General features: G+C 40.6%; 1 protein-coding gene across 5 annotated transcripts in view; it reads right to left on the minus strand.

Moving 5' to 3' along the window:
* PPP6R1 (protein phosphatase 6 regulatory subunit 1) overlaps window positions 1-15,072 on the minus strand; it is a 48,430-nt gene that overhangs the window by 9,074 nt on the left and 24,284 nt on the right. For 3 of the 5 annotated variants that reach the window (XM_089481211.1, XM_089481212.1, XM_089481208.1), the window contains exons 3-16: window positions 14,376-14,562; window positions 12,860-12,997; window positions 11,845-11,910; window positions 11,171-11,283; window positions 10,313-10,426; window positions 9,182-9,347; window positions 8,496-8,648; window positions 7,611-7,754; window positions 7,047-7,111; window positions 5,776-5,891; window positions 4,052-4,137; window positions 3,031-3,120; window positions 2,121-2,218; window positions 826-849 (exon numbers count right to left, since the gene is read on the minus strand). In XM_089481211.1, the coding sequence (XP_089337337.1) occupies window positions 826-849; window positions 2,121-2,218; window positions 3,031-3,120; window positions 4,052-4,137; window positions 5,776-5,891; window positions 7,047-7,111; window positions 7,611-7,754; window positions 8,496-8,648; window positions 9,182-9,347; window positions 10,313-10,426; window positions 11,171-11,283; window positions 11,845-11,910; window positions 12,860-12,997; window positions 14,376-14,562 (1,560 nt within the window). The remainder of the gene's footprint in view (window positions 1-825; window positions 850-2,120; window positions 2,219-3,030; window positions 3,121-4,051; window positions 4,138-5,775; window positions 5,892-7,046; window positions 7,112-7,610; window positions 7,755-8,495; window positions 8,649-9,181; window positions 9,348-10,312; window positions 10,427-11,170; window positions 11,284-11,844; window positions 11,911-12,859; window positions 12,998-14,375; window positions 14,563-15,072) is intronic. The other 2 variants (XM_089481209.1, XM_089481210.1) reach the window with 1 other exon arrangement.

Below are 15,072 nucleotides of genomic sequence, written 5' to 3' on the forward strand. Positions count from 1 at the left end.
CTCCCTACATTAACATTTTAAGAGATCAACTCGCCACCTGCATTAGGATTTGTAGTTTTCATATGTTTCTCCATTAACTCTTTCCCAAATGAAACAAAAGCTGCAGATCCCTTCCCTGCTCCCAGCAAGGAACCAAAAATGGCAGAACATCGATGAGGACACAGATGGGCTTTGAGCCCACAATTTATGCAATTAATTCTCCTTCAAAATCAGTGTGGCTCCATTAATTTTTTTAAGCCTCTTATTATAATTGTATTTCAATCTGCAGTTTGTGTATTGCAGTGCCCTGGATTATGTAATGCTGTGCATGTTTTTAAAAAGAGCACACTATACTTTGTTTTTCAACAGTATACTGGCACTGTAATAGCTATTACATCCCCCAAATCAGTTCCAAAATCTTTTAATTAATTAATAAATCTAATCTACATTCAAACCAGAGGCCTTACAATAGATGTAACAAATCAGACTTATACACAGACATAATCAGCTGAATCAATGCACCAGCTGTAACCATCAGCAAGTGCCTGAGAAAATCAGCCTCCTGATCAAACATTCCAGCAATCTGTGTTATATCATTTTAGTTCATCTTATTTCCCAAAACGTTTTGTGCAGTCAACCACACTTTTAACACAGCCAAGAGTAGTCTCAGTGTGCTTTTGCACAGACTAGATCTGGACTTTCACTTTTAGCCTGATCCACCTGGGTGATGTATCCATGTTGGGACAAAGGGAGGCAATATTGTAGATACTCAAAGATGGAGGGGACACATATAGCCCGATGCCCCACCATGGCATAAAAGGAGCACAGCAGCATATTAGGTATTACCTTTTCAGCTGTCGGAAGTGAGCACTGCAGGGCAGACAGGCACAGAGAGAGGGAGAGAAAGAGAGAAAGAAAGAGAGGCAGACACATGAAATTGGGGGGGATGGGGAAAGATATTGCTCTTGGGGGTGGGGTGAGGGGTTGCTAATAAGCTTCCAGACTCCCTCTTTCTTGTACTAGTTCTGTCCTCCAAAGGAGAAGACTCATGCTGGTCTCAACAAGAACAAAGAATTGGCAAAGAACAAACTGCTGGGCAGTCTTGACAGAGAAAATAAATTAGGTAGATAGTAATAGGATCTAGGAATCCAAGGGGCCTTCCTCACCAGACTACTGTTTTAGGAATGAACAGAGCAAGGCACTGAAACCCAGGTCCAATCCCAGTGTGGCTTCCAAACTTGAATGGAACCTTTCCTTCTCTATTTGTGGGTTTCCTGGAGGCATCTGATTGGCCACTTTAGGACTCAAGAGCACTGGGGAAGTACTGCCTTTAGTCTGACCCAGTAGGGCTCCTTTATATTTTCATGTAAGCCATCAATCTCCATAGGGAGAACCCAAGAATCCTAAGCCCAGATGGACACCTTGATGTGTAAAGCAAAGGTTCCACATTCTCACCCTTATTTCCTAGATTGTTCATCTGCCTTCTATGAGAAATCAATCAATGCTTATCAACAGTGCTCACTCAAAATGGTGCATAAAGCACAGCCTTCCCAAGATTGTGGCCTCCAGAACTTCTGATCTATAACTTTCAACAACCACAGACAGTATGACCGATGATCAAGTAGGATGAAAGTTGTAGACCAACATATCTGAAAGGCTGACCTAGTATCCTGTAGATTCCTTGTTAGGATAAATGGCCACAGGCCTCAGACCTCTTCACCTTCTTCCCAGGTCTGCATTGTGCATTGTCACTCCATGTGGGTGTACTGTGTGCAAGCACATACACATTACACACACGATATGCATCCCAGGTTTGCAGAAAGCTATTGCAAGCAGTCTAACCAACATAGGAAAGGACCAGCAGAAGGAAGACAGGTGTTCCCTCACTGTAAGTCCAGGCAGGTGCAATCCTATATGGAGCTCCAGATAAATATTACACCTTTCTTCAGGTTCTGGCTCTGAACCTCTCATGAAAGCATACTTCCTTCCTGAAGCACACAGAATTCTCCCATGTCATTCGATTGTATACACAGGATATGAGGTTTATTCTCAGATAGACAACACAGAACAGGTTAGAAAAGGAAAGATAACACAAAAGCAAAGCACAAAAATAAATAACTGAGAAAGTGACCATCACTAACTTGACATTCTCTTCTTGCTCGCCAAACTCCTCATCATTAAAGCCAAAGTGATCAATGAATGCTGAAGTCATCTGCTGTAACTGATAATCCACAAAGGCCTGTATGAGGAGAAGAAAGAGAAGACAAGATAAAGGTGAATTACAGTTCAATTGGGATAGGGAGGACAGGAAGTAGTTAGGTCCAGTGAGCCTATCTAGATCTTTATGAAAGAAAAATAAAAAGCCAATGAAACATTGCTTCCCAGCTCTTAATCCAAATTTACAAAATGAGTTCCATCTGAACTCAGCCCAATCCACATTTATCTGAGTTGAATAGCATCTGTTTGGATTACTCATTTGTTTTATGTTATCTTATTACTCCCTGTGTGAAATATACAAAACAATGTACAAGACAAGGCAATTAGAGTAACAACTGGGGGGAAAAGAAGAAAATAACAGGATTCCATACTCAGTGCCTTAAAACAGGGTGAACAGAAATGCTGGGAAAAGCAGGTTACACAAGCATCTCTGTCTTACATCATAGATGGATCTTTCCTTTTAAGGGGATGAGGTCATTGGTTGGGAGAACAAGGATTCTATATGATCACAAGCAATCTAAACCATGTAGAATACATCCCTAAATATTAGGTGTTATGATTGCCATGGTTTCCAATGTGTTTCCAACGTGTAAAAAAACTATCCTAGGCTTCTTTAATGCAGTATGAATTTATTTTCTTTACTTCAATAATTTAAACATAAGTTGGTGCAGGAAAAGAAAGAGTTTGTAGAGGAAATAAGAAAGAATTTTGGATCAGGTGCCATCAGCTCTACCTAGAGTTTAAAAAATGTTCTAGGCTCCCGAGTAATCGAAAATGTGTGCGTGGCTCTAGCCCATGTTATCCAATAGGCCCTCAATGGGGCTACACACTTGCCTGCTGCAGAACAGCCTCCTGAGGGAAGCTGAACTCCTTGAGGTCATTCTCATCATCATCACTTGATGAATGGAGGTTGTGCATGTTAACCTGAAGTTAATGAAAATGAAACTTGGTTAGAAGAATTCTGATAGGAGAAAAAATAGACTTCAGTCTTTCATGTAGAGGGCAGAGAATGAAGACCCCAAGACTAAAGCTAATAGAATCTACTTCCTATGATTTTTTTCTCTAATCTGGAGCCCTCCAGAAGTGTTGGCCTACAATGGACTTCCAATGGGGAAGGCTGCCCTATAGGTTGATTCCCCCATTATTGTCAGAGCTAACAAGCTCTTCAAACTCTTCTCCCAATTCCACTCTCACTTTCACCAGCATTGCCTCACACAAGTTCTTTCCGCAGACATGTTGGTAAAATGTTGAGCCTCCCCATCTCCCATTGGTCTCAGCACTTTGGTGAACATTTTGGTTGAAACATGCTGTCTAGAGAAAACTTTCTTTCAACTGAGAATGTAAGAGCTTAAAACTGAACTCAAAAACACCAATTCTTTCCAAGGAGTTCTAAAACACAGAATATACAGGCCAGGATTCTACATCACTTCCAGAACAAAGTAAGTTAATTTTGGCTCAGTTATATTACAACTGAATTACTGAACCATTATAATGAAACTCAATGTATGCAACTTTTGTGGATAGTCAACATACATGGCTGACATGCCACTGTGCAATTGTAACACGTGCTATTTGATTTGTTTTTATGGCCTTCTCTATGAAGAAATCAGCTTATGCTGCCATCAATTCGATATGACCATTATTTGTCATCTACAAACTGCATCCCACATGCACAGCACAACTTATGCCTGCATAACAGGATGCCAGCCATAGAGTGTAAGATTAACAGAAAAAAGAGCTGTAAGTGCAGAAAAGGGGAGGTTGTCTTTCCATTTCTAGTAGCATCTTTTCTAATTATTTCATAAACAAGTAAGACAGCAACATAAAACAGAAGTAGCAAAAATAGAAGACTTACAAGATCCACAGTGTTCTTCTTGTTTGTTTCTGACAAGGGCCCAGAGACAAACCTCTCCCACTGTTCTTGTTCCTCCTCAGGTAGTTCTGAAAAGCAAAAAGTGTGAATTGGAAGTACAGGAATAGTGAACAGAACAGCCTTACTCAACAGCATTGCAGAAGGGGCAATGGACAGAGGGAGCAACTACACAAGTCACTTGGAACTCTCTTCTCCAGAGAGAAGCATTTGAAATGATATTATGAGAAAACATCACAAGTTACTAACTGCTACAGGGCTTTTAAATACAAAGATTCTGTATTTCATTCAGATTTCTCCTTCATAGCTTTGTCTAATTCGTTCTCTATAACCCTCAAAAGATAAGGGAGAAAAAAACATCTACAAGTATTGGTGTCTGCTCACTAGGAATAACTAGAATTTTTAAATGCTCCTCCAACAGGTTACAGGGATGGGTCATCTCCCCCACAAGTCATCAGGTCTTCTTTCTATGCTATGCTCTAATCTTTCCTAACAGAGATAATCAATTGGTAGGCAATAATCAGATTGACTGTGATGGATCCAGGTAGGGGAAACTGGGTGGAATTCCAATTCCAGTTCCCATTCAGATATGAACCTTGCCAGATGGCCCTGTGTCAGTCATTATGTTTCAATCTAACTTGCTTCACAGCAATACTTAGGAGGTTAAGATGAGATGAGAGCCACCATAGCTACTGCTTTGAGCTCATGGAGCAAGATAACTGTCTATTATCCCCTCTGTTGTAAACCGCTTGGATTCCCAGTGATTGGGTGGTATATAAATAAATCTTCTTCTTCTTCTTCTTCTTCTTCTTATTATTATTATTATTATTATGAAAGGACAATAATGTGTAAAGTTCCCAGCCATGTGCGAGAATTGAGACTTCCCAATTTTGAAGGGGTCACACTTGTTTGTTTAGTATAAGGGTTGACCCATATTGGAGTCTACAAGGCTGCATGCTGTCATTTTGAGCTCTTCTGGAACTTAAGAGGATTGCAATTCTTGACATCATTTGGGCAACTGGAAACAACATCACTCTCAGGTACTGTTTCTGGAATTTTAAGGCTATTTGGGGGATCCTTCATCCTAAAATAACTTGTAGTGGGATAAACCTCCTAAAATGATTTTTTTTATTGAAAATTGATTTTTAAAGCCACTCCCCCCCCCCAGCAGGAACAACAGAGTCCTGTTGGGGGGGGGTCCCAAGGGCTGCACAGGATCTCCCAAAGGGTAACGCAAGGCCTACAAGCCACATGATTTCCACCCCAATTTAGCACAACTCCCACATAATCAGCATCACCTCCTTGACTTTTTAAATTCTTTCTACCAAAGTATCTTCTCTTAATTCCTAGCAAATCAGAGAGCACATAATCCACATGACATGCCTCCACTAAACCTCCATTTACAGAATTCTATAAATACAATATTCTAATCAAGGTTTCTTAAAGGAAAACTACAGTAATTGTTATGTACAACAACAATTAGCCCCATCTTTACCTTAGAAAAGAATTCCCTATATAAAGAGCAGATTCTAGCTCAGATTCACCAGCACTGAAATGAGGGGGGGGGGTATATTTTTTCCACCTGAAAAACCAGGAACTGAATTTCTAGAATGTTACTATAAGCCAAAGGCTCAGTTCAGCAATAGAAGTTATTTAAGTCATTCTTGTTTATAGCAATTAGCTCATCCTGAAGCTGCAATGTTGATTACCTTTCAAGAGCTGTTTGACCACAGTAGAGTGCGGCCACTTCTCAGAGCCTTGAGCTAAGGCATTGGCAATGCGGGTGAGATGCCCCATATAGCCCTTACGCCTGCCCCCATCCACCCTGCAAGAGAAGAGAGTGACAGAGAGTGGAGGCTGCTAAATATCATGACAAGGAAGGATACCAGTGGAATGACAAGCGAAAGAGAGATCTTTGTAGACCATGTGGGTTGTAATAACCAGTCTATTCTGGGGTGGAATGCATAGTCGGTAGACGGCAGGCAGAAAAGAACAAGGAACATATGGCAGTGGCCATGCTGGCTAGGAGATTCCGATAACCATAGTCCAAAATGTAATTTTGCCAATCTGTCAGAACATTTTCCCATCTAGACTAGTGCTGTTCCTTTGACAGCATCCTTCCAAGTCTCAAGCACAGGACTTTCCCATGACTTGTTGCCTGTGTTGAACCTGGGATTCAATGAGGCCTACTCCTGAGACATAGCCACTCCCTATAAAATTAGTTTTAGTTCACTTCATAAGCAGATCTTTTCCTCCTGGCTATAGTCTGCCTATTCTAAGAACACTAGGAGTTGAAGGAATTTCAGCTGCATGTTATTTCTGCATTACCAGCAGGGTCTTCCAAATAACAAGTGGACGTGGTAACCAAGGTGCATGGAGGAATATAAGGACCTTAAGTGGAAGGTTAGGGTCTAAAGTGGAGCTGGGGGGCGGGGTTGGGGAGTGATGCCCTCAGGGCCCCAAAGTGCAACCCCTTAAAGTCCCCATGAAACCAAAAAGCCCCCTACAAATGTATTTGAAATTGTCCAGGCAATTTTTACCAAACTTTCAACAGCTGAAAACTGCTGCAAAGTGTAGTGTCCCCCTCCCCAACATACCCTGAAACCCTCACCCCAAAATAAAAAGGGCTAAAGGAATGAGAAAAGCCAGATAAGTATCATAATGAGATACAATGAGCAGAAACTGTGAATGATTAGTACCAAAGAATGAGGGGAATGACGGGGGAAAGGGTCAAAGAAGTCCAAGAAAAGAAGAGGGCAGATCAGAATTTGGTAAACTCAACCAAAAGAGTGTTACATGCAGTTATAATGCACTCTGAAAATCCTTGCTTGACAGGATAACAGGCTCTTAGATTGTGAAATCCAGGTGGCTCTTATTTACTTCTGAGATTGCTCACAAACACTTACTTTTTAAGGGAAGAGGAAAGAAGAAAAGGAACGAACTAACCACCCCACCCCAGCCATCTCCATTAAATACTCACTGAGACTGTTCATTTTCTTCCCAGGCAGACAAGATTCTTTGGATTAAGCGACACTTCTGAAGCAGCTACAGAGAAAGGAAAATGCAGCCATGTATGAGAAGAATGCCATAGCATGAAAATCAACACCTGAATTGGAATAGGAAGGATTTCAGTTTGTCAAACAGAAGCTTAATGGTTTTAGATGATAGTTTTAGAAATTTCTAAGCATTATGAGTGTACAGGAAAATAAAAGCAGGCGATGGGGGTAGTTTCTGTTAAACTGCAAATATTAAATAGCGTCTGGATGAAAGCCTTTGAAGGCCAAATGGCAAAAATGTGTTTAATGTAGACCGTCCCTACAGTAGATTGCAGATTAGTAAATTGCCAGTTCCATTCATTTTACAGGTCGCTTCCTAGCTCCTGAAACCATACTGGCCTCAATTTTTAAAAAAAATTCTGCTTCTATGTCTGGTTATTTATCTGAAAACAAAAGCAATAGATTGATCCTGCATTCAGCAATCTATTATCTATCTGTATAGAAAGAGCTTGAAACCACAGGCATCCAACTCACCCCATGAAACTTACATGTTGGATGATAGGGTTAACTGGGAGGGAATCAGAGTGGTTCTCAATGGTCTCGTCTACAGTGTGGGAACTGAAGACATTGCTAAGGCAGGCCTCCACCTGAGCATGTAAGAAGTTGTTGTACGTGTACTTAAAGTAAAGGTCCTGAGAACAAAATACAGAAGCAGAGTTTCAGTAATTTATGCAATAATTAAGTTTTACACTCCACAACGTTTTGCAGTCCTCCAAATCAAGAGCACAGTTTCTTAAGAAAAAGCCCACCACTTTGTGAAGCTGTAATATTTAGGCAATCATGAACGTAAATTAACTCAAACATTCAAATCAACCACAAAAGTTGCCATTAGTAAATTGTATAGTAGACTGTTCAAACATTTTGAATTTGAGGGTTAGAAAAGTGATAGGTGGCAAATGCCATTGTAGATGAAGAATCTACCCCAGAGAGAGAGGAAGGGGGAAGCACAATGCTTATTCTAAACAATGACTACTACCACATCTTCAGCCAACATTTGTTTTTCTCTCCTTACAACTATTGTTTTTCTCATTGCAAATTCATTTTGATAGTAAACTGATGCAAACTCCAACAATCAACCAACAGTTCTTTAACCAAGTGACAGCACTAATACCTCACCAATGGCTTTTCTTTAAATTCAAGTTCATTTCAGAACAGGTCCTGTAAACCTTTTAAAAATGCAAGCTTTGTTACTGATTAAGTAATAAATAATTTCAAGATCATACATTTTGAACAAGTGTTGTCCTATGTCAAAAAGTAATGACAATGGTAGGCATGTCATATTTCTAAAACTGTAAACATCTTACTTGGTAAGAGTCTCTTAGAAGAAGAACTGAGTTTGGAGCAAATGCTGACGGGTACAACACTATACTCACCAACATCGTGTCGAGGGCACCGAGCTCTATAATCTCATTCTGCAGGGCTGCACTGTTGGTGCCCAGTGAGCTGGCCAGCAGCTTCACCACATGCAGTCGTGTATTTCCTAATGGAGGGTCCAGGATCCCCCATGTTGTCTGTAGGGGCTCTTTCTGTCAGAGGGGGAAGAGATGCAGAAAATACTTTCCTTACATGTGTTTCACCTCCATCACCAAACGTACCCAAGTAGCTAATTTCTCCCATACACTTCACTGGTGACTGCCAAGACATTTCATTGCTTCTTTCGGGATGAATCAAGATGATGGGAATATTAAGATACATACCCCCTTGCTTCCACTATTTTTCCTGGCAAAGAACAGTACTGCAACTACTGAATAAGGTGCCCTTACTCTGCAACTACCCCTCTCAAATATAAACACATTAAAACAAAAAAACCTTAGGCTTGTGGCTGCTGCTATGGTGGGATTATGTTGATTTATTCTACAGCCAGGATGATGAAACTCTGCACCTCCAAATAATTTAGACTACAGCTCCCACAATAGCTTGGGATTTCTGCAAAAGCTCCCCTCATATTCCACGGCAATGTGTTGAGGGTGTCTTCCACTCCCAGAATTCTTTAAATTCTGAGATGCCCTCACAGGCCACCCACCTCTTTCATGTCCAATATAAGCTAATATATGCACACCTTTGGTGGGTCGAGGAGCAGCCGGTGAAGCTCCCTGAGACGCTGTTTGATAGCAAGCAGAGTGCCCTGACTCGCCTGGCTAGAAGCCACTTCACAGTTGGGCCCAGTCATTTCCATCTGCCCCTCCATGTTGCAGTAAAAGCCTCCCATGCCACCCAGCTCTGTCCTGCAAGAAACAGAGGAAAGAACAAGGTTGGTTGAAATAAAGTGCTACGGCTGTATGCACTTCTAAGGTATCTAGATACCATGTTAGGGAAATTCAAAATCTTTGAGTACAGTATGCAAATAAAGTTAATTATGTCAGGTGTCCTACTCTATTATATTTGAAACTGTCTTTCTTCCTTCGACATAACTCATTTTGATTTTCAGAGTCACAGTGTTGGAACAAAATTAATACTGAAGGCTTTGTTTGCTTTAACCACAAGAACTGAGATATCAAAAATACAAAGCTATGTGGGGAAAAATAAGGATGCTCAGAACAGGAGAGTGCTTCAACTGCAAAGATGTAGAGCACTATGCAACAAATCCTAACCTTACCCTACTGAACCCCTAATCTGGTTACCAGAGACTTCACAAGTCTCTGCATGGAGGAATGAAAAATAATTTTGTTGGGAGGTGAAACTGTCAAAAGAAAAATGCATATTATACCTCCCACAACAAAATACATCTTGCACTGGACATTCAAACATATCAAGCTTCTGGTACGTTATGGAAAAGCAGAATACATGCAAACTCATATGTATTTTTTAAAACATATTTTACTGAAAAATGTGTGTGAACATGTTATTGTAAATGGGAAAAATATGTGCAAACACATGTAACATTAGAGAAAGTGTGTATTGAAAATGGATGTAAATGTACATAGGGAAAGGAAAAGAAAATCTTGAGTATGATACAAATAAAGGGTACAAACAAGAGTGAAAGCAGGATTTGGGGAATCAAAACAAAATTAACACTGAGAGTTCCCATGTTCTATATGCTTCTGATCAGCCCATCACAATAGTCATGGAATGAAACACTGCTGAAAGCACAAGGCACCTGTTCAAAGTACAGCATATACAACCCTGCAAATATTTCAGCCTTTCTATGTTTCCCTCTGCATGTAGGACCTTGCCTATCTCCCCCACACACCTGGGTCTGCGTGGTTCCAACAGGGTCAGCAAGACCTGGATCCCATTGACAATGACAGACTCACTCTGTTCTCCATCCAGCATATTGCTTAGCAGCTGCTCAATCGTCTCCTGCCTGAACACAAAATAGTGGAGTTGAAACTGGTTATTAAACAAATCATATGCTCTAAAGTGCTGGGGCTGTGTTGGTGTCAATCTGTGAGATTCTTATAGGCATGCCACACCGAGGTAAAGAGAGAATAAAATAGACTGAAATAAAGATAAACTAAAGAGTAAAACAGAGGAACAGTTTTTGATGTAATAAAGCAGAGATGAGGAACTTTTGGCCTCCAGATATTTTCAATTCCAATTTTTATAAGCCCCAGCCATATAAGCCTAGTTCATTAAGTGCAGGACAACAAGGTCCCCACCTGTGGACCAAAAGCTTCCCATAATGCTGTTCAGATGGCAGTTGAAGAGAAAGAGGGGAAGGTACTCTGGTCCTGTCCTGGAGGCATGCAGCAACACAGGGCATCCCCACTCAAGAGCAGGGGCTGCAAGTCACTTCTAAGATGCTGCTGTGCATAAATGCAACATGTCTGACTACAAAAAGATCACAAAGAATAACCCTATGAGGGTGTTTGGACACTGAGTACCACAGAAAATTCACAGTGATGAGAGGTTTAAAGCCACTACCCGCAATTCCTATTTATAACTAAGAATTTATTCAAAAATTCAAGATGATCAAGTACACTACCCTAAACAGATGTAAGTTTGTTTTTCTTTGCCAAATCAATTTCAACTTATGACCCTTATTTCAAAGCTGAGTGCAAGGGTATCCATCCCTTGATGCCAACAGTGTCATCAGACCAGCACTTACTTCTCAAGCGTGGACAGAAGCTGGTCTGGCTCGGGACTGTCCTGGATTTGGATCATCTGTTCACGGCTCAGCCGGATGATGTCACACAAAGACTGTGAAGCGTTGGAATGTTGCTGCATGAAGGGGGATGAAAGCAGAGAGCAAAAAAAAGTTTGAAAGATCAATTCCAGAGAGAGCAGCAGCTTGCCACACTGGAAAGTCCACATTTCACCAACCACACATTAAGCTACATGTTTCCATTTCTCTCTACTGAGAGCAGGCAACAGAAATAAATTCTAAGCCAGGAATGGGGAAAGTGGCTATTTTTGTGACCCCAGGGCTGCTTTTGTGACCCCTAGAAACCCTCAATTTTTTTACTCAAAAGAATCCCTGACAATATGTAGGAGGCAAGCTTAGCATTTTTTTGGTCTTTCCTGAATTGAAGGCCAGAAAGTGGTGAACCTGACCCCCCCCCCCCAACTTGGGGGCAATTTCAGAGCAGGAAAAAAGTGTTAATGGCAGTGGCAGGTCTCCAAGAACTTGGGGGTGGGGGAGGTACAATGCAGCCCACTAACCTGCATCAGGTTAGTGGGCTGCATCCCAGGCATAAACCCCAACTTCTCGGCCATCTCCACAAACACATGACAGATTCTCTGCATAGAGAAAATAAGTACTAAAGTAGATTTGCTACTTACATTGTCATCTTTTGAAGGATGGATCATCCCAATGAGCCTCTGCACAATTTTCTCCTCATTAAGCCACTTTATATTACAGAGGGGGGGAAAAGAAATTAAGTTTAAGCAAAGCGGTACTTTTCAGTTACCCATTGCAAAGTGTTAATGGTTAATATCATGTGTGCACACATATAAGGAGTACTCCAATAACACTCCAGAGTGCTGTCCTCTGAGTCGCACTATTTCTCCAGAACTGTACTAATACTCTGGCAGATGCCATGCAGTTCTGGATAGGGAAATCCTAATAATAAGACATTGAAGAATGAAATACCTTGTAATGTTGATACAGCAATAGATATTCATTCTGAGTAATTGAATGAAACCATACTGTATGGAGAACTGTAGGATATAAGATAAGAATACCCCAAATATCAAAATGTTTGCAGGGGAAAAGCTGCTGCACAAAGCTGTATGGACCCAGGGACAATTGTTGTATGGAATGGGAATATTCTGAAATCAGGTACATTTCCATATAACCCCAAGAGCAATGAGAGAATCAGAGATTATTCAAGACATAAAGAGCTTGAGGGGATTGTTTGGAAGGACAGTGCCTGAAGTACCAGGAGAAGAAGCTTCCAGTTGCTTGATAAGGAAATCTGGATTAAATACTATAAATGTATGCATATTCTAGATCATAAGTACTAACTATTTATTCTCTTCTATAATGAAATTCTTTATTGATAGGTAATGTTGCTGCTTCTCTAGCTCAACTTATCCAGATAGACACACAAAAAAACCCTGACGACCCAAATATCACAAGGCTTCAAATTAGAAACATTCTAACAATGAATGAACATATTCTCCATCCAAGATCAATTAGCCACATAATTTGCACTTCTACTTGTTCCCATGAATAAAGCAAATGTTATACTTAAAAACACTTTTATTTCATCACTAAGGTGCTACATACAATTATGCTTTCTCTTCTTTCAAGGAAGAAGAAGGCAGACAGGAGCATGAATAACAGAGCCCTTACATTGAATACATCTTGCCTGAGCTGTGGCTGCTCCACACAGGTGAGAAGCCGCAACAGAAGGTCCATGATGGCCGAGGTACCGATGTGGCACAGCAGCAGGTTGACAAAGTCATCTTTCTTGCGCAGGAAGGCAACTATCTGGAAAACAGACAAGCAAGTTTGTGGAAAAGGTAAGACCTCCTCTGGACATAGGTGGGCTGTACATTTCCACTGAAAATACAGGAACCAAACTGTCAAAAGAGATGTATATTTCAAGCAAGTCAGTTGACAACTGGTGCATGAACAACTTTGAATAGATATGGGCTATACTGGACATTGCCACAGATGTGATAATTTTCCATTTTGTAAGATATGGTGGTGGTGGCTATGGCAGAGGACCCCAAGAGAAAAATTCTGGCTTGGGTCCAGAAGGTCCAGTTCAAATTGCCACTCAGCTATGAAGCTCACTGGTGACCTTGAGTCAGTTATTTTGTCTCAGCCTAGCTCATTTAAGTTTTTATTATTGTTAACATATCTTAGGCATCTTTGTCTATAAAACTCAAGACGTTTCACAATAGGAACGTAGTGAAGATTAAAGGGGAAGATACACCATGTGGCTACCCTGGAATTCACAAAGGGAGGGACAAGGAATCATTAAAAATAAAGGCTGAGTCTCCCTTATCCTAAATGCTTGGGACCATAGGCGTTTCTGATTTTTCTGGATTTCTGAATACCTGTACTTGCATATATGTACATAATGAGATATTTTGGAGATGGAACTCATGTCTAAACACAAAATTCATTTATGTTTCCTATTCACCCTATACACATAGTCCAAAGGTAATTTTATACATTTAAATAATTTTATGCACTGAGCCATCAGAAAGCAAAAGTTTCACTATCTCAGTCACTCATGAAAAATGTTGAGTTTTTTTGGAATATTTAGGATTTTGGAATTCCAAATAAGATACTCAACCTGTATCACAACAAATAAGAACCTAAGAACATATCTGCTGCATCAAACCAAAGGCCCATCTTGTCAAGCAACCTATTTCACAAATTGCCCAATCAGAAAACCTTTTAGGAATTCACTAGTTTGATCAACTCAATAACAGTGCTCATTTTATGTCTGATTAAAATCCACCATGTGTCTATTTGACATTAACACTTCCAGATGATAAAAAAATAATCCCCTCAAACTACTTTGGGTGCACCCTTTTTTAAGAAATAGTTGGTATTTACAATATAAGGGGTTCAGAAGAAATGTTTAGAAACCAATTGGCTTCCTCATATGGTGTGTAGCAAGTATCGCCACATGGGGGTGCACTGCTAAGGAGATATTCATCACATACCTGTTATGAACATGGCTTCCAAAGATTCCAAGCTATTCCAAAGACCAATATAAGCATGTTAGAGAGCATGGTGATGGAAGTTCTGTTAGCCACATAAAACCACTTAGCCACACAAAACCATATAAACACCAACTGAGACAGCAAAAAGTTCCCTTTGGTAAGCCCGAGTGTATGTGAGATCTTACCTGATCAGTCTTGCGGTTGATAAGGATCCCCATGACTTTGCTGAAGAAGCTGGCCAGCAGTGGGTTGAGAACACCACCAGTCTGAAGAAAGCTGTACAGGCGCCTCAGGAGAGACTCATCCTCACCCAGTGCATCATTTATCTGTGTGACGTCTGATGTCAGAATTTCACATGACACACTTGGGTACCTACAGGAGATAAGCTTTTTTAAAAGCATGCCCCTGCATCAAATCCTGTTGCACACATACCTCTGTCAGCCTGATGGCTGTGCAGCTGAATTAACAGCACAGTACTGCACTGCTCAACTGCCTTAGAAGGTGTTCAAAAATCTCCAGAGCATGAGATACACAACATATTTGGGGTGGGTTTTCTACATGGAAGTAAATATAAACCCCTTCTGGTGAAAAGCCAAACTTCTATAGCTTTGTAAATCATGCAATTTATATATGGTTTTCTTATTATACATACAGTCATGAATGCCATTGAATCCCCACTGACCGACCACTGGAAAGTTAACTTTTTTTGGCAGTGAGGTTTCAGCATGCATTGACCACATAGTTTCAAGGCTATGAGCCAGTCACTCTCTCAGCCTGACCTACAGGCTATATGGAGGATGAAATGCAGAGGAAGAAAACCATGTACAATATGCCTTGGGTTTACCGTAAGAAAATATTTGCTGCTTCAAAAGATAGAAACTT

Source organism: Sceloporus occidentalis, unplaced genomic scaffold, assembly GCF_023333645.1.
Source record: "Sceloporus occidentalis isolate IW3139 unplaced genomic scaffold, rSceOcc1.0.p SCAF_14, whole genome shotgun sequence".
Lineage (NCBI taxonomy): Eukaryota > Metazoa > Chordata > Lepidosauria > Squamata > Phrynosomatidae > Sceloporus > Sceloporus occidentalis.